Source organism: Meles meles, chromosome 8 (genome assembly GCF_922984935.1).
Source record: "Meles meles chromosome 8, mMelMel3.1 paternal haplotype, whole genome shotgun sequence".
Classification (NCBI taxonomy): domain Eukaryota; kingdom Metazoa; phylum Chordata; class Mammalia; order Carnivora; family Mustelidae; genus Meles; species Meles meles.
The window spans coordinates 70768302-70793269 of record NC_060073.1 but is presented as its reverse complement, the minus strand read 5'-3'; the positions used below and the strand labels follow the sequence as shown (position 1 = coordinate 70793269).

The following is a 24968-nucleotide window of genomic DNA, read 5'->3' as shown; positions in this document are numbered from 1 at the left end:
TATTTTCTAGAAGAGCCATTTCGAATTTCTGTATTTTCTTCAAATCTCTAACCTCACTACTTCCTTCCTTCTTGACTAATAAACCCCAATTTCTTGTTATCAGAGTAAATTGAAGATGAAAACTCCTTTAGTGTCCTGCCTTTAAACCTATAATCTTAGCCTTTACATCATCCTTTTCTTCTTCCCTTCTAATTCAGTGGAGAAGTGTCCTGTTGTCTCTAGTCATTAATTTATCCCAAACTATTTATTAAGTTCAGTTCAGGGCCTGAGTGTACATTGGTGAGAACAAAAGTTTCAGTTTCTCCCCAGAGCTTGTATTTTGCCTAAGACTACTTTTGCTTTCACCTGAGCTATTTTCAGTTTCTCAAATAGGCCATGTTTTCTTTAACTCTGGGTCCTTGAATGCATGTTTCCCTCTGCAGAGATGTTCTCTCCCCAAATCTTTTTTCTTTTTTTTTTTAACCCTGGGTCACTTTCATCTTTCAGGTCTCAGAACCTACAGTTAGTCTTCTCTGACACCCCTCCCCAGCCCAAGATAGGCAACCCACCTCTGTGTACCTATAGGCCTTGTTCCTCTCCTATCAACACTTACCGCTGGGTTTTTATTGTCTCTTTTCTTGTTCGACCCTCCACTAGAAAAGAACCATAGATCTCTGATTCACTCATGTGACCACCATGTTTGGACTAGTGCTTGGCACATGAGTAATCAATAAGTGTGTGTTGAATGAGTTAGCTCATTCTATTTAAAAAGAAGTGGAAAGGCTGATACAGATAATTCGTTCTACTGGAGTTCAGCTTAGAAATGAACTACTGTAATGGGTTTGAATTGTCAAAGACTTGAGTGTTCTTGAAAATTAAGGTTGGAAAGGCATTCCAGTTGTTGGGAACAGGCTTAACAATAAAGACAAACAAACACTACAGGAAGATCAGCTTGCATGGAGGGAAGCTTTGTAGCAGAGAAGTAAGAAATAGTGAGAAAAGGGTATGTAGAATTCTTATAGAAAATAACCAGTGATGGACAATTTCAAATAATAGAGCAACATGATGAACATAGAATTTCAGGAAAAAAATAACCTGGAAAATATTTGCTAAACAGATTGGAGAATCAGGTAGGGAAAAATGGGAATCAGGGAATATGGTCATGAGACTTCTACAATAAAGCAGACATGATTAGATAAACACTTGATTTACTGAAATAGCCATAGAGAGGGAGTTTTACATTTACATTTATATTCACAGTGGCTTCCGATAAAACATAATAACAACTACTATATAATACTTTATTACAAAAAAAAATCTTCCAATAACTCTCTGTCAGCTATCATAAGAACCCCTAGGATCTGGTGGTGAATAAGTGTGATGCCAAACATTAAAGAGCTTCTAGTTTAATCTGAAATATTAATCTCATTAGAAAACACAGAAGATAGGAAAGGAGGCCAGTTTCGAAGGGAGGTTATAAGTGCATTCTTTCAAGCTTTTGAGTTGAAGGTGACAAATTAGCTCCCAACAGTGATGGACATACAGGAAGTGTAGATATTTATCAACCTAGCAGTGATAATTGAAACAAGAAATGGATTCTCCATGAGAAAGAGATTATAAATAGAATAAGATTCTGTGGAGTATGCTTTGGAGAATAACTATTATTTCTCTAGAAGAGAAATGGCCATCAAATTTAGCATGCATCCCTGGGGTTTCTGGTTTAGGATATCTGCCCTGGGCCCCAAATTTTGTAAATCCAACAAGCTCCCACATGATGCTAATACCACTGGTTGTAGGATCTCATTCTGAGAATCAGTGTTTTAGAGCCTCAAACAAAGTTAAATAAAACCAGAGAAGTAGCAAGAGAAATAAAGAAGAAACAGGGCAGTCTAATGTGCGTGTAGCAATGAAAAAGCAGTAGTAATGTTCTATGTAATACAGAAAGAGCAAAGGCCCATCAGAATTTTGCAGGCCTTTTTTTTTTTAAATTTTAAGATTATATTTATTTATTTATTTATTTGACACAGAGAGAGAGAGACTGCGAGAGAAAGAGAACACAAGCAGGGGGAGTGGGAGAGGGAGAAGGAAGCTTCCTGCTGAGGAGGGAGCGAAACTCAGGCCTCAATCCCAGGACTCTGAGATCATGACCTGAGCTGAAAGCAGACGCATAATGACTGAGCCACCCAGACGGAAATTCTGGATGACTGGCTGGGCTCTTTGCCTGCTGGAACTGGTATATAGTTACCTCATTGATGTTCATTGTAGGAGAGGACAACCTACACACATATGTACATACATTCATACATACATACATACAAAAGATTTCCATTGGAAAGAACGAGAGACATGTAGGCAAACCCTCAGACCATAAAGACTGGATGCTGTATTAATTTGCTGTGGCCACTGTAACAAATGACCACAAACTGTGGCTTGAAACAACAGAAATTTATTCCCTCAAAGTTTTGGAGCCTGGAAGTCTGAGATCAAGGTATCAGCAAGATCTGTTCCTTTTGGAGAGCTCTGAATGTTTGTTTCATGTCTCTCTTTTAATATTTGGCGGTTGCTGGCAATCCCTGGCATTTTTTGGTTTCTAACTGCATCACCACAACCTCTGCCTTTGTTGTCACCTGCACTATTCCCTGTGTGCCTGTGTTTCGATGCCTAAACTTTCTCTTCTTCCTAGAAAAGTATATTCAGAATAACCCCATCTTAAATTGATTGTATCTTCAAAGACCCTGTTTCCAAATAAAGACACATTCAAAGGCCCCAGAGCTTAGGAGCTTAGCAAATCTTTTGATGGGACATAACTGAACTCAGCAGATGCCACGTGAAATTGTGGTATATGGAGCAAGATGGGTAAAAATTGAAAAAGGTGTGTGATGAGAGAAGATAGTAATGTGAAACGGTATTAAAGGAAAACCACTAAATTGGAGTTGGGAAGACAGAAGGGGAGCTCTCTCATGCCCTATCTGTTATGGTCAATTAAAGACCCAGTAGGAAATACATACCTTGGGAGACCTTAGGATTTCAGCTACTACTTTACCACCCCAGTGGAAGCAATAAATGTTTTCCTCTTCACCCTGACAACAGCCCAGCCAATGAGAGACTCGCAACTCAGCCAGCAAAAAGCCACTATACTCCCAGTTTACTGGAGTAGACTTTTTGTTTATAGCAGTCCTTCCAACTTTCTCTTTTCCTCCATAAAAGAGTGCTTCTCTTCTTTGCTGTCCAGTATTGCCTATAATTTTACTATAGCTTGCTTGTTCCAAACGGTAATTTTCTTCTGTTGCCAAGTAAGCTCACTTTTGGCTGATAAAATAACTGGCAGTCTTATTTTTAAGGTTAACATTAACCATAGGTAACTGTTTAAAAGCTTCAGTTCTTAACAGAGAGGAGGCTGGGACAAGTTCAAAAAAAGATATTTTCGGGATAGGACAGAGGCATGGTCAAAGCCAGAGAAGAAAAGCATTGAAGGTAAGAGATTTAATATTTTAGAGAGGGAAGAAGTTCTGGAGTGGAAGGGAAGGTTTAGGTTTAGAAAAAAATGAATGAAGAAAGCTATAAGACATAGGGACTTTTTACAATAAAATAGTCATTAAAGTGAAGTGTTAATGAGTGGGTAATATGAGGTAGGTACACTGAGAAAAAGTTTGGAACATTGACTGTGATAAGTTAACTGGGTGATCTGGGAGACATTATTTTTTTCTTTTTCTAAAGATTTTTTTATTTGAGAGAGAGAGAGTAGGGGGAGGAGCAGAGAGAAAGTCCCAAGCAAATTCTGCGTGGAGTACAGAGCCCAGTTTGGGGCTCCATCCCACCCATCAAACCCAGACCAGGACCAGAGAGGAAACCGAGTGAATGCCTCAAAAGACTGCATTACCCAGGTGCCACCGTGAGAGAGTTTTAGGATTGAGCATACTTAGCTAGTGCTGTGGGAATTTTTTTTTTTTAAGCTTTTAGTTAGTTCGTTAGAGAGCACGCATGCGCGCCTGAGGGGAGGAGGGGGGAGGGCAGAGGTCAAGGGATAATCTCCCGCGGACTCCCTGCTGAGCGCAGACCCTGCCTCAGGGCTCAAACTCCTGACCCTGAGGTAAGACCTGAGCCCGAAGCAAGAGTGGGATCCCTGACTGACTGAGCCACCAGGGCACCGCCCAGTGCCATGGGAATTTTAAAATGAACCCCTTTAAACCCCAAACTTTGTCTTTAGGACCCAGGGAGAATCCAGAGAGTAAGTAAATGAAGTTTTGGCTTTTAATTAACCATACCAACAGTGCCCCGTGAGATTAATTAGTCTTTCAAATTAAAACGAAAAGTGCATTTCTGGTGTTTTTTAAAGCAAAGTTTTCTGTCTGGAGAGGAAGAGATGTCAGTCAGCCCTCTGTGTGGGCCAGACTCACAGGTAAAAGTTTTGTGTGTTGTTTTTTTTAACTGAAATGCATTTACGTAAAATTAAATTGCCTGCGCCAATTTTCTAAATTTTCTAAAACAGGGCTGGCCAGGGGTTGGGCTGGATTCTGGTTCCTGTAGTAAAAACATGTAGTCAGAATGCAGAGAATACCACTAGTGTTTTCTGTAAAGTAGAAAACGCCTTACCTCGTGGATCCTAGATCAACTCTGACAGAAGCAGCCTGCTTAATAATAGCGAATTGTTTGGAGAAGCCCCAAATGTGTTCTCTTAGGAAAGTCACATAAAATGAAATTGAACCATTATTGAAAGGTTATAAGACATCATGGGGCTTTGTTCTTTACACCCACAAAAAATATATGGGAACAGTGTAATCATACGACTCTTTTAAGCATTTGAGTTTTTATTCTGAGCTTTTCAAGTACAATATCAGTCTATGCTGCCAAGATTTTTTGCTTTTAGTTCCCCACCTCTCAGTAACACCTGCTCCTCACCATAGGCAGGCAACAAGGGGAAAGGGTGAACTGTGATCTGTTCCTTCTCCTGTTCTATTTTATAGGATGAAGACAAGGTTTTGTGTGGAAAAAGTTTAAAGGTTTTAACAAGATTCAGACATTCCTTTCCTTATGCCTGCATGTCCTGTGTTTACCTGAGAAATTTCAGTTTGGGGATATGCAAGAAATACAGAAAGAGGAACCCAGCTTTGTGCAGTAGATATAATCCTGAAATTGTTTGCTCGTCACGTGTGTGTGAAACACATCAGTTTTTAATTGCTTCAGGAATTAGGTGTTTAATTTTCACCTGTTTTTTTTTTGTTTTGTTTTGTTTTTTGTTTTTCTCACTAGGATACCGAAACAGCCACTGATTTTACTTCCCTTTGCAATTTTAGTATTTATATTTTTCTGTGTCAGCTTTGTTTCTTACTGGTACTGTATAGACATGTTTAGGACTATTCTTAATAGTCAACATTCTACAGTAAGTCGTGTTAGGATCAGTGTTTTTGCTGAGACCCACCAACTCTTTTCACTGTGTTTTATAATTGATTAGTCTGCCATCACCTGATGGTCCAGAGCCATTTCTTCCTCCCACCCCCACCCCCAGGGCCTCTTTTCTTTTTTCTTTTCTTTTCTTTCTTTTTAAGATTATTTATTTGAGAGAAAGCAAGAGAGCAGGCCAGGCAAGGGGGAACAGGCAGAGAGAGAAAGATAAGCAGACTCCCTGCTAAGCTGAGTTTGGGAGGAGGGGGCAGAGAGCTCACCAGGCCATTTCTTATTCATAGACACTTCTTTTCAAAATGATGATCAGTTCTCTAAATTGGTCACTTCCATAAAAGCAGTGTTTTTGTTTTTTGTAAGGCTTCTTACCTTTAAATCGTAATACTCATTGTATTTATCTCATTGAGGACCATTCTGGTTTATCATAAGTACATGTTTTGAGTGTTTGCCAGGCATTTCTGCCTGAATTTCCAGCCTGGTGAAGCTGGGATTTTATGAGCATGGTGTAAGGTAAGTCAGGGCAGCTGACTCTTCAGTCTTTTAGTCCACCTGGAATCCGGAGGATGTGTTGGTTTGAAAGGTGCTTTCTCTGTTATCAATTCTAGCTTAACCTTCAAGACTCAGCCCAAGTGCTAAACCTTCTGTTGATTCTTCTCCTCAGAGGAAGTCGTGCTCCCCCCTAGGCTAACATAACACTATTAGTACCATTATAGGACTCATTCTAGCAGGTTAAATCATGTCAAGGTGTTTAGGTATCGGTTTCTCAAGACAACTTGAGAGCTTACTGAGAGCAGAGAATTCTTACTTATCAAGCATCTGGTATGTGCTAATTACTATAGAACATGGATATACTTATTCCCTTATCACAGATGAAACAATTGTGGCTGCAAATGACAGAGTCAGTAGATGGAGGAACCAGGGCATGAAGCTGACTCTGCTTTACCCCCGTTGCTGCCCAGTGGTTGGCATAAACTCTGTGCAGACTGAGGACAGAGATAGAGTTGATCCAAGGCCGGTAATGCCTCATCCAGTTAGTCACTCTAGCTAACAGTGCTTACTTTTTCAGCAGCCCCTCATTCATTAAACCTCAAGCTTCCTCTTTAAGGAGAAGTTTTCTCAGAGATCTGTGACTTTCTGCATCCTCTTAAATTCATTTGTTCATTCATTGTTCATTCCTCCCTTGAATAATTAGGAGGTCATTATATGACGCCTTGCTCTGTTGCACAGCAGAAAATGACATAAATCCCTGGTATCATGGACTTCATATTTTCATCAAAGAGACAATAAAAAATAAAATACATGGGTGACTTATATGTTAAGAGGAAATAAGTGCTAAGGTAAAAGGAAAAGTAGCTTGGGATAAGGAAGTGGGATGTATGGTTAGGAGACAGTGTTACAAAGGAAGTCAGATTCAGGCTCCTAGAGAAATTAAGATTTGAACAAAACCCTGAAAGATGGAAATTCCAGATAGAGGAAACAGCTAGATTAAATACCCTAAGGTGGGAGTATGTCCACTGTGTTCTAGTGTAGGGTCTCCCAATAATGGGTCCACGGTCAAAGGAGTGAGACTGATACAAAGGGAAAGTCAAGCAAAGCTTTATTTCACGCCAAGCATCAAGAATCAAACAGACTGTCAGACTGGTCAGGCCGCCCCTTACAGAGAGGGTGACCCCTCCCTGCCTCACAAACTATATTTTATAGAGCAAAGGCCATGTGGTTGAGCCTGGCCACACAGAGGTGGCCAATGAGATTGCAATACACAGAGAAAGCTGCATAGTCATGCTAGTCACACACGGGTGGCCAATTGAACTACAGTTCACCCCATAGTAGACATTTGAACTAGCCTATCACCTTGCTGAGAATTGGCCCGCCAAAAGGCCCACACTCCTTGGTAGCTAGGGAAACAGTATGCACACTTTACTGATTGGATGTCTCCACTTGACCCGACTCATCCCTGCATTCGGGTGTTATCTCCACCTGACCTGACCCACCCTTGTATTTGGGCTTTGTTACCTGGGACTGGTGTCCCCGACTTGCTTTTAAATAAGTTCCCCTGGGTGGGGGCAGGGTCAGTATAAGTTTTACTGCATAAACAACAAAATGGCTGTTCAACCAAGGTGGGGCCACTCTGGTTAAATAGGCCTTTACACTAGAAGTATCAAGACTGCAGCTGTGTCTTGAATGGAATGAAGAGGGGGAATATTACATAATAAGGGAATAGAGCAGTCCTAGAATGTATGCAGCCCACCCCTGCTTTAACAAAATATATCCAGAGAGTACCCAGTGCCTCCAAACTGATAATTTTGGATTGCCCGGTAGTTCTAGCCCACATTTGTCTTCATTGAGTAGTCTTCCCAAAATCAATGGCACTGTCTGGGGTTAGAACATTGCCTTAGCCAGGTTCAACCACACTCACTTGTATTTCTGTAGTGTTTTGGTCAATTCTTTTACATTATATTGACCACAGTTGACAACAACTGGTTATGATTCATAGTAGGTACTCAAAAGATGTTTGTTTAATGGAGGGATCCATGAGTGAATGAATGAATGAGAACAGATTTAGTCTTACAACACAGATGGATGCTCCCACCTATAAATAAATTTGTGTTCTAGCTGTAGAGATAAGCTACATATTTGCTTATGTTAAATTAAACCTCTGGAATATGGCTGAGTGTTGATTAAATGATGATTACTTTTCAATGTATCCATGTTCCATCAAAGAGAAATCAGGGACAATTTCAATTCTGTACCCTCAGAGTGTTCTTACTAAAAATAGCTTGTTTCACCTTGAGCAGAGTCACTAGTTTTTAACCTACTCTCCGAGCGAAAAAATTATTTCCTTTATAGCTGATATATTTATGTCTACAGTATAGTGATTTCATTGTCTTGGTACAGTCTTAACTTCAAATGTCAACTACATAGTTATTCCCTTTGTTGGACTTAACCTTATTTACAGTGGGAATTTGTTTCCTTAGCTCTTCTGTAACTCAGTCAGTCTGTGGCATTTACTATTATTATAGTGGATGTAAATCAGAGTCCCTGGATTTGTTTTAACCTTTTCTTTCCACAGTTTGGGATGCCTTCTATACTATTATAAATGCAGTAGATTGATCCTAGCATGTGGGTTTGAAACTTTTGTAAATGTATTTTTTTAATTCCCCTATAATCATACATAAATGTAAAATAACAGTTTTGAAAAACATGAGCTGATATGCATCATAAATTTCGTAGGAAGGGCCAATTGGGAGCATTTTATTTACTCTTGGTCATCTTTTGCTCGATAAACAAACTCTTTAAATTTGAGGCAGACAGATACATTTATAGACCTATGAGATATCAAAACATCAATAAAGAATAATTACCCACTTTAGTAGAATATTAGATAACAATTATTTTAATTGACCTATCAATTTAAATCCATTTTGCATTTTAACAACTATTATAGTTAATTTAACAGAAAAATTATTTCATTTCAAATGTAATTTCAGAGGTGTAACTTTATAATTTACTATACCATTTTTCCATTATCTAATCACTTATGCCATTAAAAGCCCCATTCAATATTTAATCAATAAAAGCATAGTGAAATGGAGCTTTTTAAGTGCTTTTCATTATTGTCATATAAAGTGCCAAAAATTTTTATGATTGTTTTATCATAAAACAGGTACTTTTTTTTTTCAAAAATACTAGATAATGTAGTGGATGATTTGTTTAAAAAAAAAAATTTCTTAAGCTAAGTAAGTCATAGAAATTTCCTATGCCTTTAGTACAAATTCTTTGATTTATATTTATCTTTTCAAATAATTTGCATGGTAATAATTACAGTTTTGAAGTTTAATGAATATATAGGCTACAAGTATTATATTGAATGTGTATTCAATCATATCCTGAAAAACCCCTTTTTTATTTTTTCACGCAAGAGTCTATCACTCATTCTTTGAAATTGACCCCATAATGGTTTTTCATAATTTCTTATCCTTCCATAGTTTAGTATAAACAAAGTTTTGTAAGCTATATAGTACAGTATAAATTTGTCTCTCAAAATAGAAAATTTCCAGGGCTCCTGGGGGGCTCAGTCAGTTAAGTGCTGCCTTCCGCTTGGGTCATGATCCCAGGGTCCTGGGATTGAGTCCCACATCGGGCTCCTTGCTCAGCAGGGAGCCTGCTTCTCCTTCTTCCTGCCACTCTGCCTGCCTGTGTGTGTGCTCTCCCTCTCTCCGACAAATAAATAAAAATAAAATCTTAAAAAAAAAATAGAAAATTTCCATGTTTAAAATTTGACATTCTGTGATTTGTTATAAAACTAATAAAGTAAAATACTATTTCTTGTGTCTTTAGAGTGTTTACAGAGACGATTCATTTCTCATGCGTTACTACCTCACTAGCACTTAATATGTGTGAAGAAATATGAAAATATGACCAGGTGGCCAGAGAAAAAAACAAGGACAAGCATCTAGTTTCTTTTTGCCTTCTCTCTGAAATTATTAATAAATATCTCACGTATCTTCCTTGTGGCTCTTGTCTGAGAATTTGTGGAATTTTCTAACAGCTGTACTTTTAATCCTGAAATGTCAAGAGTATCTAGGTCTCTACCCAACTGATTTGCAATACTTCTCTGTGGTAGGAGAATAACAACAAAGATGAGCTCACTAATTCCACATGAGCAGAGCTGAACTTGTGTTTTGCCTGCCTCACTGAGGATTCTTCCACATCCTTTTGCCAGATCCCTATTTGGCCAATCACCCATTATGTGCTAATTAGCTAGGGAGCAACAGTTAGGTGGACAGTCTTGAAATACAACAAAACTAATGGCCACATGGGCTTGACTTCAAGAGCTTTGCCTCATTAGCATTAATCAACAAACCTTCAAATAAAGAACAAAATCGATTGAAGTAGAATCATTACTGTGAATTATTACTGTTGTAATAAACTGAGGATTGATTTTTTTTAGACTGCTTAAATATGGCTAATTGCATTTTCTTAAAAAACAACAACAGCAAAGCTTTTCTTTTTCTTTCCCATAGGTTTAGGCTTCAGTATTGCAGGAGGTGTGGGGAACCAGCACATTCCAGGAGACAACAGCATTTATGTAACTAAAATTATAGATGGAGGAGCTGCACAAAAAGATGGAAGGTTGCAAGTAGGAGACAGACTGCTAATGGTAAGTGTGACTCATGCAAAACTATGTGTGTATTTATAAAGCTCTTGTTTCCCAGTGTATGACTGTCTCAGTTCAGGCTGTCATAACAAAATACCATAGACTAGGTGGCTTACACAACAAAAATTTATTTTCTCAGAGTTCTGGAAGCTGGGAAATTCAAGGTCAAGGTTCTTTCTCATTCAGTTCCTGGTGAGTTCCTGGCTTGCAGTCAACCATGTTATTGTTGTGTCCTCACATGACCTTCCACCTGTGCTTGGGCTGAGAGAAAGAGATCTCTCTCTTCCTATTGAGGCCACTGGTCAGTCCCATTGGATTAGGGCTTCACCCTTAACTCATTAAATTAATAACTTTAATTATCTCCTAAAGAATCTTTCTGCAAGTATAGTCATATTGGGTGGTGGAACTTCAGCCATTAAATTCCTAACAGTGATCACGGGCAGAAATGCAAAAAAAGGAAGAGCAGATTTTGTGCTGGGAGATTTCAGAAGTTCATGTACAATTGTATCTGTTTGTAGACATTTTAAAAACAAATCTGAATTTTCACTAGTTTTCACAGATAGAACAAGACACAGATTGTTATTTTTCCAAGGTAACCTATTAGCCCAAGAGAGTGTTACTTGCCTACTGCTAGTAAGGTGGGCTTTGCATAACAAAGGGTTCTCTGGTTTTTTGATCTGTACATTTCTGGGCCTCCTGTGGTCCCTTGTTCAACCAGTGTAGACAGTATAAACAGTCCCTGACTTACCAGAATTCATAATCTAAGTTCTGTCACATGTGTAAATGGATCCTTCCTCCCACCCCCATCAGATAGGGTTACAGCTATTTTATTTACCAGCTGCCTACATGCTTCAGGACCCTGAGCAATGACTAACACCAACACATGGCTACCCTTCCTAAGCCATGGAGTTCTAGGATAAACTAAAGCAAAATTAAGGCATGACATAAGCAGTACAAATTTGGAATTGCACTTAATAAAACTACTTTATCTCTATTTACTGTTTTATACCAAACCTACAGGATAATAATCAAATACTGAAAATTAATAAAAGAGAGCACTCAAGAGAAGTATATTATGTCTGCCCTTGTAAAACATGGCCTCTAATCTCTGCAAGGAGGCATTATCTGTAGCACAAATGAGAAGTATTTGGAAAAGGTCAATTTATATTCTCAACAGAATAGTAATTTCTGTGACATGTGCAAGCTTCAGAGGTTGAACCTCAGTGCATTGTGCCCACTTCCCTGGGCTTTAGACAGCTTGTCCTTGGTCCCATTCATCTAGTTTCATAGTTGTCAATGATCTTGGTATTGAAGTACCTAAATAAACATTTATAATAATCTTGATAATAATATTTATTCGGCATTTGCTGCATTCCATGTGTTTTTAAAAGTGCTTTTTTGTAATGAATTTATTTCTCACAACAAGCTGTTTTATATAAGCAAAAAGGAACTGAGGTATAGAGAGGTTTATTAACTTGGCCACAGTGATATATTTAACAGTAGACAGAATTGGATTTCAAATCCAGGAACTGAGGCTTATAAGTACCAAGCATGATCTTTCATTTGTTTCTAGAATTTGTCAGTCAATTCTTTACTTCATTTTTTTTAGTTACCATTCATTCATTCATTCATTCATTCCTTTATTTAGCAAGTAATATAATGAACACCTACCATGTCCAAGGCAATAACCACTACTCAGGAAGGAACTCTGTCAGGAGAAAATGTATGATCATACTGGATGGGCAAAAAATGTGGCATTTATGACTTCAGTCAAAATAGCAATGAAGTGTGTGGGCTTCTTTACTACCTGAAGTCATTTTCTCTTTCTTTCTTTCTATCATTTTTCTGTAGTATGGTTGACATATAAACAGCTTTACATATTTGATACATATAGCTCCATGGGTTTGGGTATTAAATATATACCCAATAAACCATCACCATTATTAAGGCTATAAATATATTCATCATTTTCCAAAGTTCCTTCTCACCCGTATTGTTATTGTTTTTATTATTTTGTGCTTGTGTGTGGTGAGAACAATTAACATAAGATCTACCCTTTTGGCCAATTGTAAGTATGCAATATGCTTTTATTAGTAGGCCCTATACTATGCAAGAGAACTACCATTTTCATTCTTGAGACATTCTGCATTCTTTTGTTGTTGTTGGCTGTTTTTTGTGTGAATTTTTTTTTTTGCCTTTGATGTATAAGTTGGTTTTTTATAATGCTGTGTCTTCTGAACCAGAAAAGTATTATTGAGGTATAAGATCTAACAATGTCTTTCAAGAATATAGACTTTATTGTTAGTTGACTTAGGAATAAAATACACCATGATATCCATCTTTTACATTGCATGAAATTTGAAAAAGCTGAAAAGGACATTTTCATTCTAATTAATGGCTGTCACATTTGACCTTTGACTCATTGTTCTGTAAAGGTTTGGTTGTAGACAACTCTTTTGCCATTTCTTTAGCTGCTGCTGTTGTAATATCAAGCTAGATGTTGTATGTTGATTGCTTGAAGTTCCGTCTAAATTCCTAGCTTTATTTTAAAATTCTTTAAAAAAATAAATAAATAAAACCCTCAAAGTCTAAATAATTCTGTCAAAGGATTATCCAGGCACCATGCTATTGTTCCATTACCATTTTCTTGATATTCATTGTACATGTAATGATTTCAAAAATAGCTGAGAAATAATCTTTAACTATTTTGAGTTTTAAAACCTGTAAAAAAAAAAGAAAAAAGAACCTTCAACAATAATAGGTCTCTCCTCTCTTATGTAAGGAAAACATAATTAGTACTTCCAAGGCAACTGCCAAACTAAATCTGGAAATGAAAGAAAATGATTCATTTTATAATATTCTGAAAGAAAAATAATGCTGAGGAAAAGAATAAAAAAAAAATCACGGAAGCCACCCTGAAGGACCAATTATCTTGCTTCAACCCAACAGTATTTATTAATGCTCTCCTTCTGTCATTCCTTTCCACTTCCTTTTCTCTTTATTACCCTATATTCACATCATCTTTATCTTTCTCCTCTTCCAATCTCCTCCCCCAAAGGAAGTACAAATAATTTAGATTCCGTGATTTACCAGCTGTACCACACTGTATATTTTTCTCCAAATAGCTATTCTCCTTTCTAAAGCAATTTACACCCCTCCCTCCTCTCACTCCTTAGGAAAATTTCTCCCATATGTTATTCATTCATAGTTCTGTAAGCAAACTGGCCTAAAATGAAACTCTGTTAATTTCCTCATACCATATATGTTGGGTCCTTTTTTTCCCCCTAAGTACTTCTTATATCTCAGAATTGAAAAGTATCTCTCTTACATGTTATCTTATTCCAACTCATTTGGTACATCAGAATCCACAGAAAAACAACGTGAAGTAGTCCCTCACCTCTGCGAGAACACATGAAGGGTGGAGAATTTTTTTTTTTAAACTAAAACACTCATATTTATTAAATTATTCTTTAAGTTTAAATATTCTATTACAAGAACGAAATCGCATTGTAAACCGTGAATTTTTTATGTAAAGTTTCAGCTTATTTTCTTTCTTTTTTTTTCCCATTTATTTTTTTCAGCGTAACAGTATTCATTGTTTTTGCACAACACCCAGTGCTCCACGCAATACGTGCCCTCCCTATTACCCACCACCTGGTTCCCCCAACCTCCCACCCCTGCCCCTTCAAAACTCTCAGGTTGTTTTTCAGAGTCCATAGTCTCTTATGGTTTGCCTTGAAGGGTGGAGAATTTAATGCCTCCTGGAAGCTACCCATTAGGTCCCAGCTATCCTTAGATTTATTTTTTCTTAAAATTATACCAAAACACTTTCCCCTATACATTTCTTGCTTTATTCACAGCTCTGTCCCTTGGAGACAGAAAGGTAAAGATTAATTCTACATTTGTTTGAAAACTTACGTCTTGCCACTTTTTTTACTTCTCAGCCTTTAAGATGTTTTACACATTTTCTCTCACTCTTGAAGTCAGTTTTACCACACAGCCACTTATCTTCTCTAAATAGATTACCCTTTTAAGAAAACTTTTGATTCCTTAGAATGTTATTCCCCCACTTCTAAAACCACAGGCAATATTGTTGCATCTGACCTTTACATTTATTCTATAATAAGGAAAAAATTACTCTACCTATCACTTCTGCACTAAGACTCTTAGCGTTTCAAATAAAACGACTTTAAAGTCAGTCCTCTCTGATGTTTCCACGTGTGCTCAGATGCATGGTATTTGTTCTCTTTACCAAAATAATATATATATTTTTAATTCTCCTGCTGCTTGGCACTTATTATCATTCACTAGAATTTTGTTTTGTTTTTTTTTCTTTTATTTTGTCAAATGGCAATGACATCTGATTTTTATGGACTGTACCAGTGGCTAGTGTAGTGATCTCAGACTAAATACAGTAACTCCTGGCCTTTGATTTCTTGAGACAGATGGTCAAAAGTTAACAGTGTTGATAATTTTTTAATTCATTCATATATTTTTACACACTGGTTTTTATTAAGCCCTATCAAGATGATACAGAGGGCCACATATATTATGGAGAAGTGATCATCTTCTTCATCTTTTTCCTATACCAGAAAATTTGAATCCAGGGTCATCTGACTGTCTTTTCTACAGCAATGATGTGAGCTGTTAATTGTTGAAACTTCCATCGCATTGTGATTGGAAGTTTCTAGTCTTAGTCTCCTCTTTTCATAACTTTTGCTTGACCTTGAAAGAAAAACATTGTCAGTAAGAGCACTTTTACATTTTTACAGAGAATTAGTCTGTGTTTTTATTTCCTTAAAGGGAAGGAGTGGACAAGGGGAAAGGTAAGAAAGGCATTGAGTAAAGTGGGAAAACGGTGGACTCACAGCCAGCCAACCAAAATTAATTCGACCTAAATGACCTTGGACAAGTCGTATACATATTTGGTCTTCTGTTTTGGCCTCTATTGCATGGTAGCAGTGCCTTAGATCAGTGTTTCCCAAGTGTGTTTTAAAATATTAATTTCATTATTGTGTCACATGAAAAGGTCAACTAAGTTTGGGAAATCCTTCAACCTGTATCCCACCTCTCTTACAGATTCTCAATGAACTTAAATATATTAAAGAGTCAGTGAAGTTTTGTAATCAAGGAACTAATTTAACTTGAACACTATAATCTTCAAACATACTTCATTATGCAGCACTTTGCTTAAAGTGAGCAAAGGAGCTTAAAGCACCTAGAACTAGTGTTCAGGGGAGTAGACTTGATGTGCTGTGTGAGAGTGATTTTTTTTTATTTTATTTTTTAATTTTTTTATTACGTTCAGTTAGCCAGCATATAGTACATCATTAGTTTTTAATATAGTGTTTAACAATTCATTTGTTGCATATAACAACTAGTGCTCTTCACAACATGTCCCTCCTTAACACCCATCTCCTGGCTACCCCATCCCCTGACACCCTCCCTTCTATAACCCTCACTTCGGTTCCCTGAGTCCACAGTCTCTCATGGTTTGGCCCCCTCTCTGATTCCTTTCATTCAGTTTTCCCTCCCTTCCCCTGCGGTCCTCCATGCTATTCCTTATGTTCTGTGTGTGAATGAAACCATATAATTGCCTTTCTCTGCTTGACCTATTTCACTTAGCCTAACCCCCTCTAGTTCTCACCCATGTCAATGCAAATGGTAGGTATTCATCCTTTCTGATGGCTGAGTAATACTCCATTGTACATATGAACCACATCTTCTTTATCCATTCATCTGTTGAAGGGCATCTCGGCTCCTTCCACAGTCTGTCTGTTGTGGACATTGCCACTATGAATATTGGGGTGCAAATGCCCCTTCTTTTTACTACATCAGTATCTTTAGGGTAAATATCTAGTAGTGCAATCACTAGGTCATAGGGTAGCTCTATTTTTAGCATCTTCAGGAACCTTCATACTGTTTTCCAGAGTACCTGTACCAGCTTGCATTCCCATCAACAGTGGAAGGAAGGTTCCCCTTTCTCCACATTGTCACCAACACTTGTTTCCTGTCTTGTTAATTTTGGCCATTCTGACTGCTGTAAAGGGACTCTTATTTTTATTTCAAAATTAATATGCTATGGTAAGGACATTAAGTGGATTTAGGGAATGCGAGTGGAAACAATACAATTTTCTGAACAAGTATTAGTTATGAGCACTTAAATTAAATCTTTTTGGTGATTTACAAAACTGCCTAGCTTCGCCCAAATATTAATGAGAAAATCACCTTGAAGGCAGGCAGATATGTAAGAATTTCTGAATAATGAACAGGACTGAAAGCACTTCCATTTGTTAGACTGACCTTAGATGAGAACTGAAATGGGTAACGTTCTCTGCCCAGGGTTCTTCCCCGTGGAAGAGATTTCACCTGCAGCACGCACACAGTCCTCACTCCAGCCCCTGAGAGATGGAGAGGGCAGCCGGTACCGTTACTGTTTCTTTCCAGAAGAGAAAGTTGGAGCTCAGAGATAACAAAGGGATTTCCAATATGACATAACTAATAAATTGTGAAATCAGATTCAGACAAATGTCAATGTCCTAATGCCACATTCTGTCCACCAGTTTATGCAGCCCTTCTCGTTCTTAATCCTGCTCTCATATTTCAATCATGTGGTAAGTTTTTGATTACTCTGGATGCCCAGGCCTCAATCAACCCTGAAGAATTCAATGAGAATCTTGGAAGTAGGCACTGTGCTTCCTTTTTAAAGAAATAATTTTAAGTCTCCCAGGTGATTCCAATGTGTAGTCAGGTTAAGAACCACAGTCCTACATGGATCTAATCACATTCTAGCCTGTTCTGCTGCTGCTGCTCTAGTGCTTCTCGTGAAGGTGACTTTGGTGCTAACATTCCTTCTATCAAGCCAGTACAGCATCATTTAGCATTTCCCAACAATAGGCTGAAAAGCATTTAGAAATACTTCACCCCTCACACTTTTTCCCCTGTAATTAGAGTACTTTCTGAAACACAAGGGGGAAAAATCTGGATAATAATTTCTTGGACTCAGTTGTAATTTTTTTTCAAATGTAATAAAATTAAAATGCAGTGCAGTTGCAATGACATATCTTATTTGAAGGTTAAAACCTTCCATTATGTTATTTTTTATTTCTTTTGCTTATATTTGGTTTCACACTGATTACAGAATTTGCTCTCTATATATTAATTTAATATTAAGTTAATATATATAGATGCCTACTACAGAGCAGTGGTTTCAAAATTATTTCCATCAGTAAAACACAAAAAAATTGCCTCTAATATATACATATTGCCTCTAATATATACATATGTATATGTATATATTAGAGGCAATTTTTTGTTTTTAAAACATACATAAAAATAGGAAGATGATAATTTGTGTGATAAATATTAATAGAAGTTCACATACAAAATTCTTCCTGTATTCAGTGGATTGCCCTGGGGTTCATTTTGTATTGTCCTTGTTGGTGACCACTGCTATAGAGGACACTGGGAAAGTCAGTCAAAACGTCATTGTTATTTGCTCTGTCTATATGTAGAATAAAAAGTTAAGAAATTCATCAACAACTAATGGAGGAGAAAGAAATTCACACTGTTGGAGTTTTCATTGTGTCCTTGATATTCTGATGTGACCCATTACTCCCATTCTGTAACAACTTTTCATCCTTATATCCCATGCCTGCCACAGAGTGAGTGTCCTGTAAACGTGTGTTGTTTGTTGAATGACCTTCATTTCTTATCCTTTCTGACTCAACACAAGTGTAAACTAGAAATTCAACACAAATGCCTCCTTCATCTTATAAATTAGGGAATTTTGATAGCTTTTCCTTTGGAATGATACTTTTTTAAAAATTTAACTTAATTTTTTTCAGTGATCATAATTCATTGTACATGGAATGTTACTTTTAACTTATTTATCTAATTGTTTCAACATTTATGAAGTGCCTACTACTTATAGTGCATCAGTTGGAGGATTACAATGATGAAAACATTCTAATTAGGGTGAATGGTGAATGAGATACCATTTTCCAGTAATGGAGTAAGTAAGTTGGGGAGGGGTGGATAAAAGGTATAGTATAAAGAATATAGTCAGTGATACTGTAATAGTGTTGCATAGTGACAGATGGTAGCTACACATCTGGTGAGCAAAACGTCATGCACAAACTTGTTGAATCACTGTGTTGTACACCTGAAAATAACGTAACATTGTGTGTCAGCTATACTCCAATGTCCAAAAAGAAGGAGGGGGGGACAATCTAATCATTGCCCTTTAGAAAATCAGTCCTTGAACAGGGAAGAGACATTGCAAGATTAACTGTTGTAGAAGGTAGGGGGTAATCATTTTCACACAAGGAGCTAGTTTCAGCAACAGAATCAGCAGAAACATTGTGTATGATTGTGATGTTTGATGACTCTTTGTATACTGCTCTATCTTACACGATGTCTTTTCATGTTCATGGTATCCCTCCTTTCTCCTAAACACAAATAAATCAACAAATAAATTAGTATCATCCCTATTTTGCACATAAGGAAGTTTTTAATGCTCAATAAATATGTTCACTGACCAGAATTCATGAATATAGAAATTGAAACCAGATGTGATGCTACATTTTAAAATTTACTCTCATTATGCCAATTGCCTTCATTTCTAGAAACATCTATGCTTAAAATAATGGCAGGTTTTTTCTAAAAAATTATTTCAATTTACTGGCCATTAGAAACCAAGTTCCTTCTCCATTCCAATTTTCCATCACTCCTGAGATCTTGCTATGTGTGTTTCATAATGAAGCCACTGCACTTTGGTTCTGGGGTTATCTTGTTTCTTTCTTTTTTTTTTTTTTTTTTTTTTTTTAAGCTTTAGCTGTTTATTTGAGAGAGGGGAAAGGCAGAAGGAGAGTGTCTTAAGCAGACTCCATGCTGAACATGGAGCCCAACATGGGGCTGATCTCACGACCCTTAGCTCATGACGGAGATGACAACCTGAACTGAAACCAAGAGTCAGGCACTTAACTGACTGTGCCCAGGCTCCCCACTTCATTTCTGTTCTTATTTGAAGGTTTTTTTTTTTTTTTTCATTTAAAATGTGGAATTAATTGCATTCTAACTATAACTAGTGCATGATCATTGCTGAAAAGGTGAAAAATAAGAAGATATTTATTATTCAGAGATAACTATTATTGTTCCCTATTTATTCATGGTTACTGATTTCAAAATAAAATTTTTTATATCCATGAATTGCAGTGTACTGCAGAGATTTTAGTTTTTGGCGTATGCATATTCATTTTCATATCATTGACGTTAGCACATTAGATTTGTCAACTTTTTAATTTGTATTTATTTAACTTTTTAAAATTTTATTAGGTTTTTTAAATTGTATTTCCATTGTAGTTAACATACAATGTTATATTAGTTTTAGAGGTACAATACAGTGATTCAACAATTCTATCCATTACTTAGTGCTCCTTTTTAGTTCATCTCATCTAGTGATCAACAACTTTGTCTCCTTAGAAGTTAACTTTGGAGTTCATGATTTTTTTTTTTAATGTTTCTAGAGTTCCCCCATTTCCTTGTACTATGTCTCAGGTAATATTCATGTCCACCTCCTAGTTTGTGCCACCATGTTGGTATTCCTAAATAAATACGGAAAGGTCAGCATCTTACCATCTGTACACCACCCATTCCTCTTTATTATCATTCTCCTGCTGCCACACCTCCCACCTTTGTCCCATCACATACCTGTTTGCTTGCACTCAATTTGATTCCCACAACACTGACCCTGCTCTTCTTGCAAGTTTTTTGGCACCTCTTTCTTCAGCTAGTTTGCCCTCCTTTGTCTCTGCATCACGCTCAAATTCAGTGCTCCCTTTTCTGTTGGAGAAAATGCGTCCTCTCATCTCTAACCTCTCTGCTTGGCCTCGGTCCTTCATCCTATTGCAAACATATGGCCAGGCTGCACACGTGCCCCGCTCTGTGTAGTGTGCCCACAGAAACACTACATTCAGATGCACATAATTTTTTTTCTGAAATCAGGCCAGTTGTTCAGTGTTAACCATTATAGGCAGATACTTGATGCAAAAGAAAAAAGACAATAAAAAACAATGACAAGAGCAACTAGCCAATCAGTGTAATGTCCCTTCTCTCTGTGTACAATCAGCTCCAGCTGTAGGCCCTTTATCTTGAGAGTTCATAGGATAATGCACACACATAATTAACCCAAATAAACCCACTTTCGTGAAAAACATTTTGAAGACTTCAGCACAAAAGAGCACTTTTTGGTCCAGATCCTGTACTATTCTGAATTTTTAAAAAGACCACACAGAAGCCTCATCAACAGTACCCTAATTAAACTCATCAGTTCACAGATGTTTACAGGAAAATGCTCAGCAAAAATTTTCACCAAGCATTCCTGTTTCCTGAGAAGAGAGATGTATGATGACAATAGTAATAGTAATAAAAGCTAACATTAATAAGAATTTTAATATTCCTGCCACTTTACACAGACAAATACATTTACATCAATAACCCTTTGAGGTAGCAATTATCATGATACCTATTTTACAGATGTCAAAACTGAGGCTAAGAAGATTAAGTAAGTTGGTCCAAAGTTACACAGTTAGAAAGAGCTAGGACCAGGATTCAGATCCTGGTCTGCGTGACTCAGAAGCATGTGCTCTTAATCACTATGTTCTGTTGCCAGTATCATGCCACCTGTTCCATAACTAAAATCCGTGTTAGTGTTCCAACACTTTGTAGTCACCAAATAAAAACCAACTGAAGTACTACTATTACAAACCACTATTATCCCCACTTCTCACCTCAACCCTTTGCTCAACTTCTTTCCGGTCTGAGGAGTTCTCTGGTGGTACCTGAGAATCTGTATGTAAAGTCCTTCTCAGTAAACGTGCTTGAAACTTGAAGTGTATCTTACTAGAATATGAGATTCAAGGGAGCTAGGGACCTTCTCTGTCTATCTGAAAAAGGAATATAGATAAGTGGTTACAAGCCTGGTGTCTGGATCCAAACTGCTTGCTTTTAATCGGCTTCTACCACTATTAGATCAATGACTTTGAACAGGTTTCTTAACCTCTTGGAGACATGCTCTTCTAATCTGTAAAATGAAAGTAACTGTAGTAGTTACCACACAAGTTGTTGTGAAGTTCGATTGTGTTAATGTACGTAAATGACTTAGAATAGTTCCCAGAGTGTAATATAAGCTCTGTAATTTTGGCTATGATTATGATTTTCATCCTATTTATTACATATCTCTAATATGTAGAACCATGACTGACACATAACAGAAATGCATTGACCAATGGATGAATAAGTGCTAGATGCTGGAAATACAAAAGGATATAAGAGAATGTCACTTGTTCAGAAGAGAGCTGTAGGAACCAGTGGAAAAGATGATATCTTAATCGAGAGTTCATGGTCAGCAGTCATACACATACATACCCCACCAGTTCCGGGGTCCCTAACTTCAGCTATACCATCAAGGATTAATTGACACATGGAATTTGTAGAACATAGGCAAAAGGGGGTGGGGGGAGCAATGTTGCAAGGTCTCCTATGATTAAAGTGCTAATTAAATAGTACAAAGAATATGTGCAGGATCCAATCTAGTGCTCTTTGGCACATTTACTTTAATTATGCATCATTTCAGCAGAAATTAACTAAAGAATAACTCCATTAAAACAATATTAGCCAAATAAGAATAATGTAGGTATTTAAAACACATCATAAATGCTTTAAACCCATCTAAGAGAAGTGCTGGAGAGATTCCACGATAATGTCACTGCCACGAAGTAAAATTGCACTTTCATCAGGCTCTTCTGTCCAGTAAAAAGGAGGAGTTGCTATTGAAGTGGATAGGACTAGAGTACCCTTGAACTTGTTCACCTGCCAACTTGTTAAATATTAGCCTTAGAAAATCAACTTGTTAAATATCATTTTGATGGGAAAATTATTTATTTATTTATTTATTTGTTGGTGGGGGTGGGAAGGAGAAAAAGAGCATGCAATAGTGAGAGAGACTCTTTTTTTTTTAATGCCATTTTTAAAATTTATTTATTGTTTTCAGCGTAACAGTATTCATTGTTGAGAGAGAGACTCTTAAACAGGTTCCATGCCCAACATGGAGCCCAACATGGGGCTCAACCATGACCCTGAGATCATGACCTAAGCCAAAACCAAGAGTCAAGGGTTAACCAACTGAGCCACCCAGCCACCCAGACGGGAACAATTTTTTTAAAGTGGGGGGAAAAAATAGATTTGGTGTCACTGTAGGAAAATTGGGGCTCTTGTATAGTGGTGGTATAAGAGTAAACTTGTGCCTCTTTCCACAGGACACTTTACGAATAGGTATCAGAAGGCTTATAGTATTCATATAGTTTTCGTCCAACAATTCCATTTGTATGATTTATCCCAAATAAAACACCAAAGTTGTATGCAAATATAGGAAAGTTTACTGCAACATTATTCATAGTAGAAAAAAATAAGTAGCAAACTAAACATGCTTTAGTAACAGATTGGTTAAAGCATTAGGTTACAACCATGCAACACAATGCTCTCTAGTAAACAAAGTTACGTTGTTGCCATATACTATGATATGGACAAATAGTCACTCTAAATTTAAAAAGCAGTTTCCAAAACAATATGTATAATATGGTCTCTGTTATTTTAAAAATATATCCCAAATAGAGAGACTGGTTAGTTGTTGTTGTTGTTGTTGTTGTTGTTGTTGTTGTTCTTCTTCTTCTTCTTCTTCTTCTTCTTCTTCTTCTTCCTTTCTTCTTCTTCTTCTTCTTCCTTTCTTCTTCTTCTTCCTCTTCTCCTCCTTCTTCTTCTTCTTCTCCTTCTTCTTCCTTTCTTCTTCCTTTCTTCTTCTTCTTCCTCTTCATCTTCCTTTCTTCTTCTTCCTCTTCATCTTCCTCTTCCTCTTCTTCTTCTTCTTCTTTCTTCTTTCTTCTTCTTCTTCTTCTTCTTCTTCTTCTTCTTCTTCTTCTTCTTCTTCTTCTTCTTATCCTCCTCCTCCTCCTCCTCCTCCTCCTCCTCCTCCTTCTTCTTCTTTTAGTTTCATGAGTATGTATTACCTTTGTAATTGGAAAAACCATAGCATAGGAAGAGAGACATTTGACCCCTCCTTTCTTTTATCCACAAATAGTATTCTGATTTGCATTATGATACATTGCTTTCTCATAAAAAAAGACAGAAGCAACTTTGTTTTTGTTTTTGTTTTTGTAGCATCAACAATGGTACCTTATCTGCTTTGGCTAATGCCATAAATCCATCTTTCTGTCCAAGTATGATGTAGATACTGGATTGTGATCATTGCTATTTAATCTTTAAATAATCCTGTATATGCTTTTGCCTGTTTCTTTTCACCTGCCTAGATTTGACTCTAATATTGAGTATTATCTTCCTTTTAGGTAAACAACTACAGTTTAGAAGAAGTGACGCATGAAGAGGCAGTAGCTATACTGAAGAACACATCCGATGTTGTTTATCTAAAAGTCGGCAAACCCACCACCATTTACATGACTGATCCTTATGGTCCACCTGATATTACTCACTGTAAGTGCCATGCTCAGTGTCCCTCTGCCAGGTGTACAGAATTGGAATTCTGCAAAACTTGGCAAAGTACTCTGCATCTTTGCTCTTGTTTAGCTTGTGGAAATAGTTCCAAGGAATGCAGTACTTCACTCCCTGATTGCCTTACAAGGCCTTAACTAGTGTTTTGAAGGTGGGACACCCTGATGGGTTATAAAGTCCACCATTTAAGAAAGGCTTAATGAGGTATGTTGTGGACAGTGTCATTACAGTAACGTAAGAGCAACACCTTTTTAAAGTCTATTTCTCAAGGGCCTAAAGTATGATAGCTCTCATGCCAATTTATCCCCCTTTCCTAGTTCAAACCTACATAGTAGCCAATGAAGAAAGAGAAAGACTAGCAAAAAAGCCAGAGACAGCACTGTGCTTCCTCCTGGGGGATAGGATCTTGCACTTGGATGGAAACATTATGATCCTCAATCACCATCACCATAGCTCTTCCCTTTACCTGAATATTACATTGGCAGGAAAGCAGTGCAGGTGCCTCTCAATCACTACGGCAGTAGAAATGAGTTGTAGGTGGGGGTTTCCAGGACGAAAACTAACTCTGAGATGCTCTTTGTTGAGTCCTGCAAAATCCACTTCTACGGAAGCCCCATATTTCCGTCTCTTCTTAGTGGGTCAGCAAGAACTTGATCTAAGGTTCTGACTTTGGGGACTAGATTCAGAAGCAATTGTTTTTTTCTACCTGAGTTTAAGGGAGAGTTAACATCACTAAGCTTGCTCATTCTGAAATTTTGAGAAACCAGTTGTGAGATTGGGATCTCGGAATAGATTCAGGACCTGCCACTAATTAGTACTGTGGTCTTAAGCAAGTCATTTAACCTCTCTCAGACTTAGCTGTTTCTCT

General features: G+C 37.3%; 1 protein-coding gene across 13 annotated transcripts in view; it reads left to right on the top strand.

Annotated features, from left to right (window-relative positions):
• The window catches only part of DLG2 (discs large MAGUK scaffold protein 2), a 1573258-nt gene that overhangs the window by 1067015 nt on the left and 481275 nt on the right, over positions 1-24968 (top strand). For all 13 annotated transcript variants that reach the window (XM_046015622.1, XM_046015636.1, XM_046015625.1 and 10 more), the window contains 2 exons: positions 10404-10540; positions 23938-24082. In XM_046015622.1, coding sequence (XP_045871578.1) covers positions 10404-10540; positions 23938-24082 — 282 coding nt within the window. The remainder of the gene's footprint in view (positions 1-10403; positions 10541-23937; positions 24083-24968) is intronic.